A 23343-nucleotide genomic window follows, 5' to 3' on the forward strand; every position below is an offset into this window, starting at 1 on the left:
TTTTATTGTTTTTATTTCATTTATTTATTCACTTAGGGTATCTTCATTGTTTAAAACTCCTATTTTCTATTCCTATATTAATATTGTTTTTTATTACTGTTCTATTATACGATGGTTTAATGGTCCTTGCGGCCGCATGTATATTTATAAATAAATAAATAAATTGTCATGTCAATTTACATTAAATAAATAATAAAAAATTCAAGCAATTGACTTTCGAACAATTTACCCGATGATATCAAAAATCTTTTAATGATTTATTGGAATAAATCAACTAATGGAGATTCGAATATAACAGTATAACAGCTTTTAAGAAAATCGTTTCGATATATAAAGATCAAATTTCAAATGCATCATAAAATCAAACGTGACATTCTTAGTTTAATTAATAATTCACATGAAATACTTTTAAGTCCGTTGTCTGTTTTAGAAACATGTAATCGTACATTAAAATTGATAGTTCGGGTTATCCTTGTTTTTCAATTATCCGTGCCTTCTTTTCCCATCATTAGCCTTGATAATGGGAGACTACATTGTAATATATGTATAATACGTTTGCATATTTAATACAATTCACACGCATCGTATCGTATTTATCGTATCGTTCGCCTCTTGTCGAATTCGTAAACGTGTTTCTCCTAATGTTATTTTTCCATTTAAAGTATGTTTGTTTAAAGGAGTTTAGAGGGTTGGAGTTGGCGCAATGGCGAAATGGTCAACCCTTTGAAGTTGTGTGTTGTCTTATCTTCTCGTTGTGTTGAAACAGTTCTAATATAGCGAGCAAACAAACGCACTGATTTTAATGGGTGTGCGAAGATCGCAAACGTTATGCGAGTTATTGTGTTACAGGAATTGCTAAATTGTGTGGAATTTTATAGTACGAGTTTGAGAGATAAAAGTATATAAAGTCTGTTGAAAATTTTCACGGTTGCTAAAATTTATTTTGCATTCGTAAACGCACTTGGAAATGTCAAGATTTAAGTGTGGACGTTTAGTTGACTTATTTCCATATAAGATGTTTAGTAAAGCTTTTATATTTTTCTTAAAGTTCGACGTTCGGGTTTATTAATATAATGATATGTTAAATTATATAAACAATATTAAAAATAATTGTTAGTTAAAATAAAAATTGCAATATCAAATTCTATTTACATATTTTTTTATTGTATTTGTTACATACATATGTATTAATTAACCACTAGTTTTTTTACCCGGCTTCGCTCAGTATTTGTAATATAAATAGCTTAAACATGGCGAATCTAATAGTAAATATTCATTTGTTTTTTTATTAAATTTATTTGAATCGAAAAAAATATATATATACATATATATCGAATCGTCATAGAAACTACGACTTGTTGTCAAGTCTCTTTCGAAATTATATATTAGATTAGGATAAACACGTGAGTGATATATTATTTTCAAAGAATATATATTTAGATGAATCCAATCCAAACAGTAATTGGATACATTTTGGAAAATTCATATTTTGATATACATGTACACAGATATAACCGATGAAATATTAAGTTGTCATTTTTTACGTGATATAAAAATACTTTTTACAAATTTTATGTTCTAAATAAAATAAAGTTGAAAAATATCAAAGCCAAATAAATACACTAAATAAATTGAGGTATAAATAAAAACATTTTCTTCTTTAGGTCATAAGTATATTTCCATTTGTAAGTACGAATAAAAAAAATGTATATTTAAGACAAATTCGATAAAGCTCCCTTCAGTATTTTATTGCACAAGTGGTTGTTCTCTTTTATTGTTCCGGATACGAAACTAGGAATATACAAAGCGGTCGCTTTGTTTCCTTTTTTTGTTTTGTTATTTTTTTCACCCTTTTTTGCCTTTCGTTCGCTTAACCGTCGAGTTTTCCTTTTTGCGCCGAACAAACTTGGCACACGTGGAAATCCTCCAGGGACCGTATCGCATTTCTTACAAACGCGAATCATCCGTGACGAATATACATACATACATATGTACATACACATGCATATCGTATCACCATTCGATAACCTGCTTTCAGCTAATTTGTATAAATTTTAATAAAACACACATTTTTAAATCGGCCCATTTTGAAAACGGCGTGTCGTTTAGCGTGTACGTGAGCGAAATTTTCATTTGAGAAATTTCTTCGGTATTGTATTATACGACCCGACAACCATAATATCATGACGTAAAATTTTACACGAAAAAGTTTCAATGAAGCGCGCCGGAAAAATTCCGAACGTTAAAAAAAATGTGTTATATATTTTTATGTATGTAAAGCGTGAACGATGCTGATACCTGTGTTTGATGCGAATTTTATTAAATTGCCGATTCCATGTTATATATTTTAAGTTCAATAACGTGAAAGTTTTCTCGTTTAAACTTCGAAATAAATTCGAGGGACATCCCTTGAAGCGGACATCCCTTGAATTTATCTACATTGTACGTTTGCGTCAGAGCAAGTGTGTTTAAATCAATACGTATATTTATATAATAGGAAGTGCTTGAAAGTCATTTGAATCCGTGTATCTATATGTTACAGTGAAACTGTTATTGTCAGCGAAATTATAATTTCACTGACTCAAGCAATGAGTACGAATATAACAATGGAATTACAACGTACTACCAACCCTAACAACCTAATCTTAAATAAATAAAACCAACCCTTACATAACCCAACCTAACCTTAAATAAATAACACCAACCTTAACTTAACCTAACCTTAAAAAAATGTTAGTTGCTAAGATACTATGATATTTTAGTTATGCTTTTACAAAAACGTCAGTGAAATTATAATTTCCCTGCTGTTATAATTTCACTGTGATATATGTATATATCGAATTACAACAAAGTAAAATGACGACATGTGAGAACATGTCGAATTCAAGGCAAGAATTCAATTATATTATATAAATTTTACATTCAATAGATGTATGTTCATACACTGTTATACATATATATATATCAAAGGTAAAGAATCAACCTTGATGTGAAAATTAATGTACAATATTATGACGTTCGATTTGTTGACATTTTATTTAATGACAATATAAAATTAAATTACATATTATTGAAGCGATTGACGTTTACAATGTACCTACATATATGTATGTGTTACATTCAAAGAGTATTTTCAGTTGAAATATATTCCAACTGGCGTTTTAGGTCATTCGTATTCGAATACAATTCAACTAGTATATTATATGTATCTCTACAAGCGCAAATACACTTTAGACAGTGTGCACCAGTTGTAATATAACAGTTGAGTTTTGACAGCTCTGATGTTTTTAAGAATGCTTTAGAACTCAACAATGCGTTAATATTTGCTAGGTATTACGAATAAAGGTAATGAGTACCTATTTACGATAGCTCTAAGAATGCGTTCAATACAAAAATGTGACTTTCCAACTTAATTTACTAGTCGAGTGACGTTTTCACGAAAGCCTAACCTCTCCATAAAACCTGGTACCAACTTATAATTGAACTGTATTTTCAGTTGTCATATATTTTGATCAGTTGGAATATATTTCACCATATATATGTATTAACTGAAGTGGGTTTGACGGAATATATTCCAAGTAGTCAAAATATATTACAACTGAGAATACGCTTCAACTATAACGGAAGTTGGTGCCAGGTTAGATGGAATATATTCCAAATAGTCAAAATATATTACAACAGGAAGATACACTTCAACCGTAACATATGTACAATTATAAGATTATCTTATATGTGTATGACCTTTTATCTATTTTTTTAATATAAGGAATATTTCTTTGATGTCAACTCAAATGTATAAAAAATAATTTTCAGACCACTCACTAAAGAAAATCGTTTACTATCATAATAAAATGTAAGCTGTGGAGTTCTTACGTGGAATGTTTCTAAATATAGCAAACGGCAAGCATCGAAAGGTTTTTCCGGAAAATGTGCGGAAACTCATCGAGCATTTTCCCGTTCCGTCACCTAATAAAAACCCTTCTCGACAATAATAGCATAAAACACACACACACATTTCAAGTACAGAATTTGACATTTTGTTTATCTACGTCAAATTGACACTTTAAAGGTCAAAGAATGTTTTATTTATTACAAATAAAAACAGTTTTTTTTTTAACAATTCTTAATATTTTACAAATACAATTATATTTACAAATGAGCCGTTATATTTGAAAGTGGCGGAAGTGCAATTTTCGATTACAAAAACACTATTGCTGTTATTTTAATTCGACATGTCCAGAATCTCAGAAAAGCAAAATAAAACGATTGAGCACAATCGCAAACGATTGAGCTAAAATTCCTAGTCTTCCGATCGTTTTGAAACTTTGCCTGACATCTATGGTCAGACATTAGAAATATCGTATACAATACGATCAATAACATTTTTCATGTAACAATACGATTATTACATTCAATAAACATCCAAAGACACATCTATGGAGAGAAATCCTGGTGAAACCTGAGATATAACGATAACTCAAGGTTTGCAATGGAAAATTGGATAGGAAAAGCCAATTTTACAGGAACAGTTTCAATGAAAATCAGAAAATTTGACAAATTCTGATAAGAAACGATCGACCTCGACAAACCAAGGTCTGGACAACAACTAGACTCTAGTGGGAATCGAACTCGTGACATCGAAAGAATACAACACTCACCACTAGACCACGCACTTACATACATTTATGCAATTTCTGGCCAGCACTACCTATTAATAGATTAAGACTCGAGAAATTATATATTACATATGTATATTAAATACTTAATTATAACATACATACACATGTAAGTCGAAACAACACCTGACATATATGGTCAGACAGTACAAACTTCGTAAACAATACGATCAATAAAATTTTTCATGTAGCAATACGAATTTTTACATTCAATAATCATCCACAGAGACATCTATGGAGAGAAATCTGGCGAAACCTGAGATATAACAATAACTCAAAGTTTGCAATATAAAATTGGATAGGAAAACACAATTTTACAGGAGCCGTTTCAATGAAAATCAGAAAAATTGGCAAATTCTGATATGAAACGATCGACCTCGACAAACCAAGGTCTGGACAACAACGAGACTCTAGTGGGAATAGAACCCGTGACACCTTGTACGAAAGAATACAACACTCACCACTAGACCTCGCGCTTACATGCATATATCCAGCATTCTGGCCAGCACTACCTGGTCAGGGATTGAGCCCATGACCCCTCAATTCATACTATTACACGCTAACCACTAAGATTTGTTGCTGGTTATATATCCGCATGAAGCAAATTATGAATCCGCATGAAGCAAATTACTCTCTGATGATTGAGAAAGTGCAAAAAGCATTTCTTCGTTTCCTATATAGGAAAGAATATGGGTATTACCCATATCTCTACCCCACTCCTTTCCTTTTGGGCATGCTTGAGTATAATTCCCTTGAACTTCGGAGAAACTTCTCTTTAGTTCGTTTCGTTCTCCTGCTCTTACGTGGTAATACGTCATGCCCGTTGTTGCTGGAGCAGTCCTTTTTCGAATGGCTCCGATTCCAAGAGCTATTCGACTTCTTAATGAAATCGTTGCTGCCGAGACTGAATGTGATATTTTCCACCTTAGTGAGCGTAAATTGTCGGAAATTACTCTAACCCATTTATCTGGTAGTCTGCGCTCATCATTGTTTTCATGATTGATTGTGATTTATGAGTGAAATTTTGACTAATTCTCTTCCATTTGGGCCTTACAGGGATGTTTTGTATTTGTAGTTGTTTCTTATATATTTATTGAAACTGGCTGTAGGTGCAAGGCATTCCTTATGCTATATTTTATTTGATATTTTTACTTTATCTGTTATTATTAAATGTTATTTTTTATGTTTATGTATGGATGTATTTATGTTTATGTTCAAATGTATTTTTTTTATGTATATTATTGATGAGTTTATTATTTTCGTTATGTATTAATTTATGTTTAATTGTTATTTTGTTTTTTTTTGTGTTATATTTTTTGACCATTGTGGCGCTTTAGGAATTCCTGTTATGCCACAATGGTCTGTTTAGAATAAAATAAATAAATAAATATCTATGTATGTATATTCTTTCTCATAGCAACATCACATGGAAATATAAATAATTGACATTTATTTTAACCCAATATAACACTTGAATTGGTCCTGTCTCACTTACGAGGCAACTGTCAAAACGTCTCGGTCGGAAAGTTGTGACAAGGCGATTTAACGCGACGGGAAAAATTCACCGATCACCCGAAGTCTCGGAAAATTCGTCCGATCCGCCGATAAGGTGAAATCTCCTTGTGCGGAAAATCCCGTGGGAAAGCGTGGCGCGTTTTTACGATAGCTCCTTTTACGACACGCAACTCTTCCGACATGTGAAATGGCGTGACGTCAACGGTCACTTTTTGGCGTGTGTTTGGTCATTTGGTGGGGAGAGATAAAGTGAAAATATGTATGTCGTAATATGGATTTTTCTGTGTTTGGTTTTGGTTTGTTAAGATTTGCTTAGTTCATTTGATTTTATTTCGAGTTGGAGTATTTTTATTGAATATGTATTTTGCATTTAAAATTACACTCTCTTAAGAGGGCTGGACCCCAGCGCCTTGTCCATACAAACGTATTAGACTTCTCCCTTCCTCAATTATGTCACTAGAGAAATTATTTTTTAATATGCTATGAATAACCACCATAGGCATATTTATTTTTTTGATTAGTTATTTTTTATAGGAGTTAGCAAACATCTAAAAAATCGCCTCGTTTTTACACCCACGAAAAGAGTCCAGCGTGCTAATTTAACGGTTGATTTTTAAAAAAATTCGAAGACACAAACATAGATAATATATTTCTCATATCGATGATGAAATTTTTTTTTTAAATTGGTTCAGTTTCGGAGGAGAAAACTGGTGAATACGAAACCTCGATTTTGTCGATTTAAAATAGGTATTATCTGGTTGAGGCGCAACTGTATCATTCACTCAATATATGTACATATATATTGATATATATTGTCGCATTCACTCAATATATATATATCAAAGAAAGAAACGGCAACAAAATTAAGGTTTCAGGTATCCAGCCCTCTTAATATTGTATGCAATTTTTAATACGGTCAGATTTCAATAAAAAAATGAATACATTAAAAATTTATTTAAAAAAACCGATATCGGCCTGTGTTGCTTATTATTTTTTAATAATTATTATTCACTCCCGTAGCTCATTAAGCCTATAAATAATAATATCCTGAAATCGCTTACTCTCCGTTATTAACCCGGCACTCGGGAAAAAAAGTAAAATGTTTACATTTTGCATAATCTCCACGCCAAACCCTCGAGCGATACTTATTTTTCTTTATTTATAGAGACCGTCGTGTCGTGTTTTTCACCATCAAAAGTTTACTGTATTTTGCTTAAAAAATATTTATAATATGTTACAGTTATTTACATAAATTTAATTAAAGGTGAACAAAGTCGAAACCTTGCGAATTTTTCACGCTGCGCTCTCAACTGACCGATTGCCGGATTAAAAATAAATAAAATTTGCATTTTATAATGCGCGAAAATGTTTTAAATTGAATCAATTAATTATGTTCGAGCAAATGTTTGGATATCCGGGCTTGGTGGAGTTTTCCCAAACAAAATACAAATTAATAAGTTGAGGCAACATTACAGTTAGCATACACTTCATTCGAACTTTCTGTAATATTATTATAAATTCAAAGTGAAACAACATATTTATAATTAACTTATCCCGTCAAAGGAATTTAGTTTTCCGACTGAAAACTGAATTCAAATACGAAACGGGAAAATTTCATGGAATACTTATAAAATTTATAATGTGAACTTTTAACCGAATCATTTATTATTTATATTTTTGTTAAGCAATTTATTATTATCATTTATGCCAGCGTTGATAAAAAATGTTTGAATTGAATTAAAAATGTATATATGAGAGATAATGAGAGCCTATAATGCAAATTTTATAAGATATAGTGTGAAAAAGAAAGTTATAGGCAATTTAATTTAATTTTAACAATTAAAATCTGACAAAACGAGAGGGTGGCGGAACGTCAAACATATAAAACTACTGACCACTAAAATATTGACGGAATTGATTTGAATATCAATTGTTGACCAAACCACGCAAAATGGCAAAGTTTCAAAACGATCCGAAGAATGTAGGATATCTAATATATAATTTGGAAAGAGACTTTGTATGTATGTATGTATGTAACCTTCGTTCGTTGGGTCGTAAATCCGTGACGTCATCGAACAAATAATTCGATTTTTTTCGATTCAAAGGATTCGAAGTCCCTGGGGGCAAAGGTACCGAGGGCGAAGCCTTAGGGGGCGCAGGCACCGGATTCTGGTATACATATAATTTCGAAAGAGACTTACTGTATATGTTTGTTTATTCGTGACAGTCATTTTATTAAAAAAAAAACAAATGAGTATTCAAATAAATTTATATAAAATAAAACTATTCAAATAAATTTAATAAAATATTTACTATTAGATTAGTCATGTTTAAGCGGTTTATATTACAAATACCGAGCGAAGCTGGGTAATACAGCTAGTAATATAATATGTTGTCAGACCAATAAGCGAAGTGAAACATAGAAAAGCCTTTTAAAAAGATAAAGAATTTTATTATAAATATTTAATTTTTCCATCATAAATTTGTATGTACATGTAAATGTAAATATTTTTTGATTACAAACAGCGTGGACTAGTGGGATAAGCATATTATGCTTTCGAGCAGAGTTGTCACGGTTCGATTCCCACTAGTAACTGTTGGCCAGACCTTGGTTTGTGACTCCAGCTCGATCGTTTCTTACCAGAGTTTTCAAATTTTTATGATTTTCATTGAAACGGCTCATGTAAATTGGCATTTCCTTTCCAATCTCTCTTGCAAATTTCAAGTTATTCAGCGTCTTGAGGTTCGCTAATTTCTGTAATACATATAAAATGCTGCAAAAATGTCTACATAGATATCACTGGATGATTTTTGTATGAATTCAATTGTATTTATTGTATTATTGTAATGTATCTGTATTAGTACACTCGTCGCTTTAAAGCGAAATGTAAAGGCGATTGATGTAATAAATAAAAAACATTAGAATACAAGTTGGATTTTCATATTTATATCTTTAAATAATATCATCTTTCGACATGAAAATTTATAATATTACAAATAAATTTAAATGTTAATACAAGCTTTTTGGAATGAAACTTTCTTAGTGTTACGTATAATGATTTAAAATTTTAATAGAATAATTATTTAACGGTTTATTTCTGTCGAAATTGAAGACTATGAATATGCATTTTATAATGTTGACTGTTATGTATGCATTTTATTTATTTTACCATCACTAATTATATCATATACTTTTTACCATCACTTACCAATTTGATGGTTTCGTCGCCTGTTGCTCGGGGTATCAATTTCCTCAACCAGATTTCTGTTAATTTGAATTTTTTCAATTTAAAATATGCTGATCTGGTTGAGGGATTATTCAGTTTGAGATCGTAAATGTTTTTACACATTTAATTGATTTTTTCTATGTTCTTTTATTCTATACTTTACATTATTTTCATGCTTTATATTGTTTTAAATTTTGATATCTAATTTTTATTTTGGCATCTTTTAATTGTTTTCTTCATATACATATATGTATGTATGTATATATATTTTAACTTTTAACATAGCTTAACTGTAGTTAATAAATAAATATAAAATGTTTAGTGTTGAGATGTCAATTATGACGTAATGACATCACAGTTCACGAATAGTCGCTTTCATGAGTAATTCTTAATGAATAGTCTATTTTTGATTCTCTACGTAATGAACAGTTATAGATGCACTTTTATATGCATATTAAAATATGAACATACATATTTAGAGGGTAAATTAGGTCAGACTAGGTGAGATTTATTGTTGAGATGTCAATTATGACGTAATTGACATCACAGTTGATGAATTATCGCTTTCATGAGTAATACTCATTAAAGCTTTCATGAGTAATACTCAACAGTTATAGATGCACTGTTATATGCATATTAAAATATGAAAATACATATATATATATATATATATATATATATATATATATATATATATACGTAGAGGGTATATTAAGTCAGGCTAGGCTAGATTTGGTCCAAAATTAAAAATAATAGTTAATCATATTAATCGATACTTATTTAACAGTAATAGCCGAATTTTTACGTATACATAAATGTTTGACCCGTTTAAGTACTTGGGATATAACGTGAAGGGATCTACATTTAAATAGAAAGTGTTTGTATTCGAATTTATCCAATTTTTTATATGGCTTCGAAAATAGGGATTTGCAACACCATAAAAGTCACATTAGGCTATATTTTGAACGTTTTTTTCCCGTTTGCGTTAAAAAAAATCTATTTCTATACGCCTTCAAAGGCAGTTTCCGTTTCGCGCGCCTCCGGAAAATTCTTCAATTTACTTCGCATTTCCCTATTGTTTTTCAGAGAGTTCAGGGGCGCGCACAACAATGAAGAATGCCATTTTCATGTTGTGTTTTTTTGACTTTCGCGCACGCAACAAAACAAATGAGCTTTTAGGACACACCTTGCGCGTAAAATTATTGCCGTACACACTGTTTCCGGGCGTAGATAAATAGGTCGAAATCCCACGACATATTCTGATTTTTTTAAATCCGAATCGCTGAAACTCGCACAATTTCAACGCGTCACATGAAAGCTCTGGAAATAAACCTACCGGCTCGTAAAAAAACTGACAAATTATTCAACGCCCCTCGGGGGGGAGCGTGTAACTTTTTAAACAGGTATGTAGATAACCCTTTACAGTCTTAATGCTCACTGCTACACTAAATGTCAAATTATATGTATTTTAATATAAAATTTTGCATATTTTGGATCCAAATAAAAGGCCAAAGTCGCTTCACAGCATTTATTGGGTGATTAAGGAGATCCACACACTGCCAGTGCTCCGTCCAGAATCTCTTGTTATGGTCTAAGTACCTGCTTATAAAGGGAAAGTCGCTCAGTGCATGTTCCTCGACACGTTTGTTTACCTATTGTTATAATCAAGTACCAGATATGCAGTCCCACGGTCTCGCGCTTTCAGTTTTGAGAATTTTAGCGGGAAGTGGCTGGGTGCCGTTACCGACCGCTAAGTCCATTCTGGGGTATTTATTGTTAGCCGACAGCACCTAAGCCTGGAGATAATCCTTGAAAACCAATTATAATGGCGGTTCCTTTTAGTATGTGCTACAATATTTTAAAATTTTGAGTAACATATTTTAGGAGACTATCCTTCTAGTCCAATGACGCCACGCCACTAACACCTATCGATATATGTATATTTTTAAATAAAAATATTACAAAGAGTTTAAAGCTTTTCCAAAATGGTGTGGATTTTTTTTATATAGATAGTTTATCAGATTTTATGGGACATCCGCGTCTATACATTATAATGGGGGTGTATTAGGGAGCCATTGTGCTTCGCGAAAAAACCGGCAGATTCGCATACCGCCGGTTTGAATACGGATTCCGGCCTGTCCGATATGATGAATGGTCGTATACATTCCGGCTCGGCTATTTTAATGCAAATCCAGTCAAAAAGTGCTCTGATTCTGATTCGTCAAAAAGAACCGCAGCTTTATTATACATACATACACGACGTGTATCTTAAATCTGAACGCTTTGTGTGCCGGAAAATGTCAAAGCTCTCTTTTGTCGCCGGGCGAGGCTTTTGTCGAACCGAGTTTTACGCCTGAAATATTAACTTTTTTCCAGGCAAACGTATAAAAATGCACAGCGTGCGATCGTAAAATTATTTTATTTTATTTAGGGGTGTCGAAATTATGGAATGAATTATCGTGATATTCGCGGTGTAAAGTCGGAACGGTTCTTAAACACGCCATTATGTGTCGCATGCATTCCGAGTTTTTAAATACGGAGAAAGTTGGCTTGGATTGGTGTCGATTATGACTATTATGTGCTTTATTTATTATATGTATACATTTTCTTGCTTGCTTACCGGCAAATTTATTGAGTCATTCGTAGCACGGAATCTCTGGTTTACTTTATAGGAAAAAAATGTTCGACTTTATTTAACGTGCTTGTAGTTTTTATTTTTTTATATTATATTATACATACATATATAATACCTGGCGTCATCCGAATACGTAAATACGTTTCATGAAGTTGTAATACAAAACTGCGACTTTCAATTGTCTTTCATCAAAAAAAGCTAGTCATAGTTAGGCTTCGGCTATTATCATACTATGTGAACTATTTTTACAAGGTTTTTTGCTCTCTTGGTTCTATTGTTACAAACAAAAACGCCCTGACGAGTAGCCGAAGTCAATTCATAATCTATTTATTAGGTTTCTGGTCCATTGTACGAATGCCATTGGCTGAGAATCAATCACTAGAAAGACATATTGTTTAAAATATAATTTGCTGAAACGACAAAGGCTTTTTGATAACTTTTACTTTTATTTTTTTGAACAAATTGTTTAATTGTTTCGAACAATTTCTATCAATTAATATTTGAGGAATTCGTATTTCGAGCAACGTGACATTCTAGCAGCTTAAGTTTGTTCTTAATTGTCATTTCTTGACATTAAACGCTCAATTGGCAATTAAGAACAAGTACTTAATACATTATATACACATATTTACTCCTAGACAGGTTGTAGACAGGCCCTGAGCTCGAAATTGACCGGAATTGATCGGAATTGATCGGAATTGATGGGTTTCCGTATAAAAATTCCCGAGAAACGCTGGGTAAATGTTTGTCCGCTATGCAATCTCCACAGTTATAAATATTTACCAAATTTGTTGTGCTGTGTCAAAGTATCTTAATTTAGAATTAAGATAGGTTTTAGAAAGGGTTGGAATGCCGGCTAGTATTATATTATATTTATAAAAACAACTTCTCAACTCAGTTCATGGTTAGAGTGCAAAAATTCAATATGTACGTTCATAGGTACTTATAATTTTTGTTTTATTTCTGCTGGTTTATATACATATTTATAGTCATTATATTTGAAAGTGGCGGAAGTTTCACTTCCAAAAACACTACTTCTGTTTGACTTTATCCACAAAATGTTATCAATTATTTTAGTTCGATATATCTAGAATCTTAGAAAAGCAGAATAAACGTATTACGGGCCACCAGTATATTTTTAAGTTTTGTTAAAGGCAAAACATTATATTTTAATGCTTAGCGTGAAATTTATAGAAATAATGAAAAGTGGACATACATAAGTATATATTACAGTTATACATAATCATAATCATAACTGTATGGTTATTATCTTTGGCTATATCTTAGTGCAATCCTATTAGGGGCGTTGGGTTTCAACTCATTGGAGGGTTATGTTTCTAGGAAGGTATTTTTTTAAGCTGTTGAATGGGATAATACACAATCCTCAGGTTCTAAATGAATTTAGATTTTATGCACCTAGTAAATTCAGGGACCTGAGGAATTTATTTGTTCCTCCTGTGGCTCGCACAAATATATTGGCAACGGCTCCTATATCTAGGGCGATATATCTGCTCAACCGGATTTATGGTGAAATTAACCTCTTCAATATATACTATGCTAATCTGGTTGAATGGCTGTTGAGGAATGCCAATAGTTGTTTGTAACAATTGTAGATGTGATGATATGCTGTTGTTATTATTTTGTTATTGTGATGATGTTATGTTGTGTTGTATTGTATTATTATTTTATTTTTGTAATTAATTGAATGGCGACAGTGATGTTTTGGAGCTCTCTGTAATGTAACTGTGGCTATATAATTTCCATAGTATATGTATGTAATAGGTTATTAATAATTGAAATAAAATTTGATGTAAGTACATAGTTCAAGCTATTTTATATTCAAGCAAAGTTTTCTACTAGTCTAGGCCGATATTAAAGACATCTGTCGCTTAATGTGAAAACCTTGTCGAGGAGAACCCTTTTTTCGTCCACATATTATACATAGTCATTTGACCTGAATTTTTTTGCTTACACGCTTCCCGCTAAATATATTACGATCAAATGTAAAAACTTGCTATCTTTATTATGTCAATATACTCGTACACGTGGGCGTATATATGACAACTATGTATGTATCTCAAATTTTATTTGTTTCAATTGCTCAATAATAATTTATTTTTCTTTGTTTTACAGCGGACAGCAGTTTCCTCTTAGCGAACGCCCAAATCGTCGACTTCCCCATAGTTTATTGCAACGAAGCCTTCTGCAAGATCAGCGGCTACAACAGAGCCGAAGTCATGCAGAAGTCATGCAGGTAATTGATGCAATTCATTCAATAATGATTCAATCATTTGTAAAAATACACAAACGTGGCGTGTAAAAATACACAATTTTAATTCTCAGCTACCAACCGATAACATATTGTTGTTAGTCCAAGGCTATCAAATGTGTCATCGATGACGTCATATGTACGAAAATTGTGAAAGCTTGTATAATCGCACAGTAGGAGGCTTTCTTTCGGGGGTTAGAAACATTTTTTGGAAAAATTAAGATTTGGTATATTTATCTATACAAATGCTGAAATGCTGAATGCTGAATGAAACTTTCAATTATTATTTTTAAACTTGAATCAATACCCAATCAATTATTGACTATATATTTATATCTACATACATGTATATTTCATTTCACAGCTTATACATTTCAATTGAGAGAAAAATAAGCGATTCCTATCGGTCAGATAAATGTTTTGACCAATAAAATTCGCTTGTTTTGAGATTCGCTTGTGTAATTCAATACCCAATCAATTATTGACTATATATTTACATCTACATACATGTATATTTCATTTCACAGCTTATACATTTCAATTGAGAGAAAAATAAGCGATACCTATCGGTCAGATAAATGATTTGACCAATAAAATTCGCTTGTGTAATAAAATTCACTACAAAATTTTTCGACTGATAAGAATATAAATTTAAATTTGACTATTGCAAAGGCTATTGAAATTAAGTATAGTTTATTTAAAAATCATATCACGAGTTAAATTTGTAAATAAAACATATCCCAGCAGCAAAACTTGGCGGCTGCGTTAATGTTAACCACCGAGAGGTTGCCGGGTTCGATTCTGTGGGTTGACCTCGATTGAAAAGAATGTATTCCGGGTATTATCTGTAGTTCTGCTGATCACACTTGGATATTTGTGACTCCAAGTCAATCGTTTGCTATCAGAGTTTGCCGATTTATCTGATTTCATTATTGAAACGGTTCTTCATCAAATCGTCAAACTATGTCATCAAACTATGTCACTACTATTGGAATGGTGTCACGACGAAAAGTCCCCGGATGAAACACCGAACGATACAACGTCCCCGACAAAATGATAACGCGACATAATATCTACGAACAAAACGTTAACGCGACATAATGTCAACGAACAAAATGATAACGCAAAACAATATCTACGGACAAAATGATAACGCGACATAATATGCCATTCACATGTTTAGAAATGAATTTCTTAGTCGACCCTTTACTTGAAACCGCAAATCGTCACATGAAACTATAGAATATTAGTTTTTTTTTAATAATTCAAATAGCACATGTACCTGAGAGTCTTAATAAAATAATAATATAATAAAATTTAAGGGTAGTTTACTCGTCTTCTTATTAACATATCAATAACTTTGATTATATATTTCAAAATCTTTACGATCATTATGATACTTTTAATAACTTATTGAACATAACATATTATGTAATTCTGTTGATTGGGAAAAGCATTTACAATTGACACTGTAAAAAATAATCATAACGACCAACACTTTTAATTTAGTGTACACTTACTCAAAAGAAGAAAATCACGCCCACTAAAGGTTAATAATAAAGAAAGTGAAAAAGTCACATTTTATTGAATTCTTCTACTTTGTTTTCGAAAAATATTCATTTTTGAACATGTGAATGTCATATTATGTTGCGTTATCATTTTGTCCGTAGACATTATGACGCGTTTTCATTATGTCGGGGACGTTGTATCGTTCGGCGTTTCATTCGGGGATGTTTTGTCGTGGTTTTAAAATTTAGTATGTATAAATTAATATATGTACAAGTTTAATACCATAAATGCCTCTCAGAGGAAACCTGAAAACGGCATCATGGGAAAATATAAAATTGGGTCCATCGGCTATGCCGCCTTTCTCAAGTCTAAAATATCTTATAAATACATGTATTATTGTTAATTTAGTTTTTTTTGTTCAAATTCAAAGAAAATATATACAAGGATAAGGGAGAACACTCAGCTACACAACAAAAAAACATGAGATGCCAATTATTTCAAAAATAAATACTAAAGACCTACATAAAGTAAAAAATACTGCAGATTTCAAAGAAGAACAAATCAACAATCTCTCTTCATAGAGCTTTCAAAATGATTCGGTGACCAAAGAATTAAAGACCATATTAAAAAAAAAAACTCATTTAATAATTTAAAAACTCTGTCATTCTGTAATTCCAGCAGCGTGGAATAGTAGTTTCGAGCACAGTGGTCACGGGTTCAAGTCTCAGTAGAGTCCCACTGCTGGCCAAACCTTAGTTTGTGACTCCAGGTCGATCTTTTCATATGTAATTTTGCCAATTTTAATGATTTTTACAGAAACGGTTCGTGTAAAACAGGCATCCTCTATCCCTCTTGCTAATCTCAAGCTATTCAGCGTCTTGAAAATCGCCAATTTGATTATAAAAATGCTGCAAAAATTTCTCCATAGATGTCACTGTGGATGTTAGTATGAATTCACATTTGTATAAATGCTTATGCACATACATATATTGATTGTATTGTATCTGTAAAGTACACTCTTCACTTACAGCGATCTGTAAAGGTGAGTGTACATGTTCGATGAAATAAATAAATAATGTAAAAATGGGCTTACCTGTAAAATAAAATAAAATTTAATTAAAATAAATTCCTCATTCAAAGTCAAAGACAAAGTTACCATACAACGCAAATTTGCAAATTAGAAATTTAATACGCTTCAATTGCAGTGTTGAATTCTACATACAAATTCGCTGTGCTGTTTAAATCCAGTTAAATCCAGTACACTTTGTTGTCAAATTACAGTTTTGTATTCAGTGGGTTTTACAGTGTTTCGAGTGCAAAATGTTAATGATCGTATACAATGTTATACAATCCACACGTACATATGTACATATATTGCGATAGAACGTAAGTTATATGTAAATGTTTTCATTATATTTATTAACACACGTATAATGCGTAGATTTGACGTGATTGAGTTACAGTTGTATGTAATACATATTATGATGCGCGTTTAATTGGATTTCTAAGTAATTAATGTAATTATAATATAATATGTATATTACGCGTGTTTCTATTAGCCGCATTATAGGCGTATGAAATTTTAAGCTTATTTATAATATAAAGGGACCGTAATGATACTCGAAAGCTTTGCAGTATAATTTGTCAAAGTGTTATATATAAATATATATACATATGTATTATAGTATACGTGTATTATATTTTGTGTAAAATTCAGCCATGCTTATTTTAATAAATAATTAAAATAAATTAAATATATTATTGTATTCATTGTGTATACCAGTATAGGTATTTATGTAAATAGTAATCAAACAGAAAATAATATGGCTCAGTAATTAGATCATACAAGGTAATTTTTATGATGAAATTGTAACTATAGACGATCTGATGTAGCGTGAGGACATTAAAAGGATGTAAAATATATATATATTTTTAAAATTATATCTTATTTAACTATATAATATTATTACAATATAATTCAATGTAAGTTTTGTTGTCCATAACATGACGTTGACAATTACTTATGTAGTCTAAAATATATAAATTTCTATTAACATAAAATATATACGTATACCAAAAATAAATTAATAATATCAACAACTTACGCATTATATATTAAAATTTTATTAATGTTTATATTTCAAAATACGAAACGCTAATAAATAATAAAATAAAAGTCAAATAATACGCACGAACAATGCTGTATTTCTTGACAAAATTTTTTATTTTTTTTATTTTTACATATTCATATACCAGGAAGGCCTATTACAAACTATGCAGCATTTTTATTTATTTTTATTTTATTTTTTATTTTACATACATATTTTCACATACATATGTATATACAAATATACCAGGAAGGCTTAACAGGTAAACCCCAAATGCGCCTTCCTGGTCCACATAATTATTACATAGATACATGTAAATCTAAATATCTGACATCTATGGTCAGTATATACATATATTACAAACATCGTATTAATACGATAAATAACGATGAATAACTTTCATGTAACAATACGAATTTTATATTCGATAAACAACCACAGAGACATCTATGGTGAGCAATATGGCGAAACCTAAGATATAACAATAACTAATGGTTCGCAACAGAAAATTGGGAAGGAAACGCCAATTTTACAGGAATCGTTTCAATGAAAATCAGAAAAATTGTGCAAATTCTGATATGAAACGATTGATCTTGACAAATCAAGGTCTGGCCAATAGCGAGACTTAGCGGGAATCGAACTCGTAACATCAAGTACGAGATAATTCAATATTCACCACTAGACCACGCTGCTGGTTAATTATACAAGTCGCTGAATTACGAGACACTGAAAAACTCGAAAATTAACGAGACATCTATGAATTGAATCATACTAAAATAGTGGTGACATAGTAGGTAGGAAGGATTTTAGTCAATTTTAATCGGGAAACGTTTCAACAATGAAATCAGAGAAAATTGGCAAACTCTGATAGGAAACGTACTACCTGGAGTAAAAAATATCCAAGTATTACCAGCAGCACTACAGATATACTACAGAAAAATTATTTTCAATCGAGGTCAGCTCATGGGATCGAACCCGGCGCCTCTCGGTGTTAAGCAGAAGTTTAACGACCGAGCTATGCTACTGGCTAAATAGAAAAATGCAATGCGAAACTGAAACGAAATGTAATTGGCTATGCTAGATCGGTTCGACAATATCAAATAATCTCAGAAATATTTCAATCACTGAACACAGTCATTTAGCGGGTTCTTTAAAAGGTACTTAGTTCACTTTGGATACTAAACAAAAATTTGTGGTTTAATCAAAACGAAAGGCGGTCGGAGACGATGTCGCTTTGAGCGGCAAACCGCTCTCGCTGGAAACTTAAATTAATTAATTATTTTCATGTAAATACGCGTATGGGTTAATTTCGAGTCGACCTATACATAAATATATAATATAGCGTACAAAATTCTGCAGGAATACTATACAAATACATATGTAGTATATGTACATACACAATATACAACCGAGTCGAGTTATCTGAGCGATGTAATTATTCATCGCGTTTAATTACACAGCCATTGTGATCTCGGCTCGTATCAATTTCGGTCGGAAAGGACACCCCGTACGCTTATACAGGGTGGATAAATACTGATCAAAAGTGGAAAACACTCGTGTCTGTTTTAAATGTTGAAGCATTCGCCGCATTTACCGCATGTGTGGACCGCACGCCAATACAGTGTTATGACGTCATCATTATCAATAGCTAGTGGCTTTACCCGGCTTCACTCGGTTTTTGTAATATAAACCGCTTAAACAGGCGAATTTATTTTAATCGAAAAGAAAATATATCGTCATAGAAACATGCCTGTTTACAAAGTACCCAACGACAGTTACATACATACATATATATATATATACATATTATATATACAAAGTCTCTTTCGAAATGATACATTAGATAATATGCTTTTACATATAAAACAATTTGTATTACCATATTAAACGAGCTTTTCTTTTTTACATATGTATATTTTTACAACATTTTACTTAGTTTCACGACGCCTATCGGTCTGACGTACTTCTTACATTTTTCTGAACGCTTTAAAACTTTGCCATTTTGCAAAGTTTGGCCTTTGGTAGAGAATTCAATTGCACCCGCTAATTCGATGGTGAATAATAATCATAATAAACACTTTTTAGAATCCAAAAAATTTGGAAACGGCGACAACTAACCCTTTGTTAAATAGCCTGTAACCTTATTTATTTGATCATACAAGGTAATTTTTATGATGAAATTGTAACTATAGACGATCCGATGTAGCGTGAGAACATTAAAAGGATGTAAAATATATATATTTTTAAAATTATATCTTATTTAACTATATAATATTATTACAATATAATTCAATGTAAGTTTTGTTGTCCATAACATTACGTTGACAATTACTTATGTAGTCTAAAATATATAAATTTCTTTTAATATAAAATATATACGTATACCAAAAATAAATTAATAATATCAACAACTTACGCATTATATATTGAAATTTTATTAATGTTTATATTTCAAAATACGAAACGCTAATATATAATAAAATAAAAGTCAAATAATACGCACGAGCAATGCTGTATTTCTTGACAAAAAATTTTATTTTTTTTATTTTTACATATTCATATACCAGGAAGGCCTATTACAAACTATGCAGCATTTTTATTTATTTTTATTTTATTTTTTATTTTACATACATATTTTCACATACATATGTATATACAAATATACCAGGAAGGCTTAACAGGTAAACCCCAAATGCGCCTTCCTGGTCCACATAATTATTACATAGATACAATATCTGACATCTATGGTCAGTATACATATATTACAAACATCGTATTAAGACGATAAATAACGATGAATAACTTTCATGTAACAATACGAATTTGATATTCGATAAACAACCACAGAGACATCTATGGTGAGCAATATGGCGAAACCTAAGATATAACAATAACTAAAGGTTCGCAACAGAAAGTTGGGAAGGAAACGCCAATTTTACAGGAATCGTTTCAATGAAAATTAGAAAAATTGGCAAATTCTTATAAGAAACGATCGACCTAGACAAATCAAGGTCTGACCAACAGCGAGACTTAGCGGGGAATCGAACTCGTAACATCAAGTACGAAATAATTCAACATTCACCACTAGACCACGCTTATATGTTTGACTTTCCACCCCATGCTCGTTTTGTCAGATTTTAATTGTTTGAACGCCTATATCTTTATCTTTTTCAGACTTTATCTTATAAAATCTGCATTATAGGCTCTCATTATCTCTAATATGTATATATAATATTTTTACTTCACTAATGTGCTATATAATAAAAGATAAAAATATTTGTTCTTTGGCCAAGGCATTTTCGCCGCTTGTTTAATATTTCTCTTTTATCTTTGTTTTCAACTCTCTGATTTCAACTTTTTGGATTGATTTTGGACTGAAAGCGTATCTTCCGAACTGCGATATCTTACGACCCTTTTATCATACTATGAGCCATTTTAAGGTCGTCCCACTTCGTTTTTGTCATCCCACATGTCGAAGATTAGAACTGTCAAAACTTCGTTGTTAAAATAGTGAAATAGAAAATGCATCCACATATTTCGTAATGAAACGATCGATCTCGATAAACCAAAGTCTGGCCAACTACGAGACTATAGTGGGAATTGAACTCGTGACATCGAAATAATACAACACCACGCACTTATATACATTTATCCAATTTCTGGTCAGCACTACCTGGTCAGGGATTGAACCCATGACTCCTCAATTCATAGTATTACACGCTAACCACTGAGCTATGTTGCTGGTTATACATACATATGTATATCTACAATGTATGTATATTCTTTCTCATGGCAACATCACATGGAAATATAAATAATTGACATTTATTTTAACTCAATATAACACTTGAATTGGTTCTGTCTCACTTACGACACCACTGTCAAAACGGCAAATGCAAAAAAAACGTTTTTTAAACAAGTTTTTTTTTTAATTTTCGCATACAAGTTCGTCTGTATATACATATGTACATACATATAGAAAAAATGTTTGCCTAACAAAAGTGGCATTCGTGGAAATCGTATCTTTACATTTTCCATATCATAGACCGCATTTCCAATTCTCGCATGACTATTTCCCTACCGGAAATAGCGAACGCTGGAATATTACAGTTGAAAGATCGCCTCCGAGATGCTGCGATAATCCGCGGAAACGTTTCTCGTATTATATTTTCCGAGCGAGAAAACTCCAAAATACAAATACAAAAAAAAAGAAATTGGTGTTCGCTCGCGTTACCAATTTATCTCTCTTGGAGATTCGAGGTGAACCGCTAAAAAATTGAACATAAAGTATGTGCTCATTGTTATTCATGGCGCTCGCATCTTTCGCATACGTTACTACAGAAGACTTTCGTCGAGACTCGTTTCGTCGCCTTCAGAGCTTCTCAAACGTTTTCGTATACAATTAAATTTATTACGGCACAGGTCGCGTCATGTATAAATTACGAGTTACGTGCTTAGGATGTGAACTGGAGGAATGCTTTCGAGCCGAATCGATTTTTATGCTAATCTATTTGATTTACGTACCCATTGGATTTTTTTTCAATTGGTATACATATATATATAATAGTCTAATACCATGTTATTTGTTTGTGATAACTAATGCTTCCAATCCCGGAAGGTTACTTCAGCACCGGGATTGCGGTCCTGGGAATTTCCGATCCCGGGATCCCGGTGCTAGCACCGGGAAATCAAATGTATAATAAAAAAAGTTCAATTGCATGTTTTCATATTTCAAAAACGTTCAATTGCATTTTGCAAACTCTCCCGATGTTTCACGCAAAAAATACTCTCATATTGGCATTCTTATTGTGAGAGTTTGGCTACATTATTTAAATTTTCGGTTGGCATAAATGTCTAAGATTAAATTAAACACATCCGAAAATGTAATTAAATAAAGTAAAACACATCGATTTGATTCATTGATTCGTTCTTTATAAATAGTTTGTACCGTCTAGTAATTATTCATCGAAAAAATCCACCTAATATAAAAAAAACTTCAATTACATTTACTTTATGTAAAAAATTCGGATGTGACCAACCTACGACTTTATCTATGTATTTGAGGAATATTAGAAGGATAAAAAATAAAATTCGATAATCGAACATATGTTTGTACAATACAAGTTCACTCATACCGGCTATGAGCATTTTCAATACAAATTGAACACAAATGTAGGAAAACTTACACAAGACAAAAGTTATACTTCCGACTTACGAATTCCGACCAAAACCTTATCAACTCTATGTTTTGTACTAAAATAATATAAATATAAATTTTCAGCCAAATATTTTCAGGGCGTGGAAATAATCGTTGTCACAACATTTTTGACTTTTTTAAGAGGAAAAAATAGGCTACTAAACCACTCAACCGATTACGATGGAACTTTCAAGATTTGTTGTATGC

At 31.6% G+C, this 23343-nt stretch overlaps 1 protein-coding gene across 1 annotated transcript in view; it reads left to right on the top strand.

The window, feature by feature from the left end:
- eag (potassium voltage-gated channel protein ether a go-go) overlaps positions 1–23343 on the top strand; it is a 159004-nt gene that overhangs the window by 102233 nt on the left and 33428 nt on the right. The window contains exon 2 of the mRNA XM_077431973.1: positions 14187–14307. Coding sequence (XP_077288099.1) covers positions 14187–14307 — 121 coding nt within the window. The remainder of the gene's footprint in view (positions 1–14186; positions 14308–23343) is intronic.

The sequence above is a fragment of the Arctopsyche grandis genome, chromosome 6 (genome assembly GCF_051622035.1).
Source record: "Arctopsyche grandis isolate Sample6627 chromosome 6, ASM5162203v2, whole genome shotgun sequence".
NCBI classification, from domain to species: domain Eukaryota; kingdom Metazoa; phylum Arthropoda; class Insecta; order Trichoptera; family Hydropsychidae; genus Arctopsyche; species Arctopsyche grandis.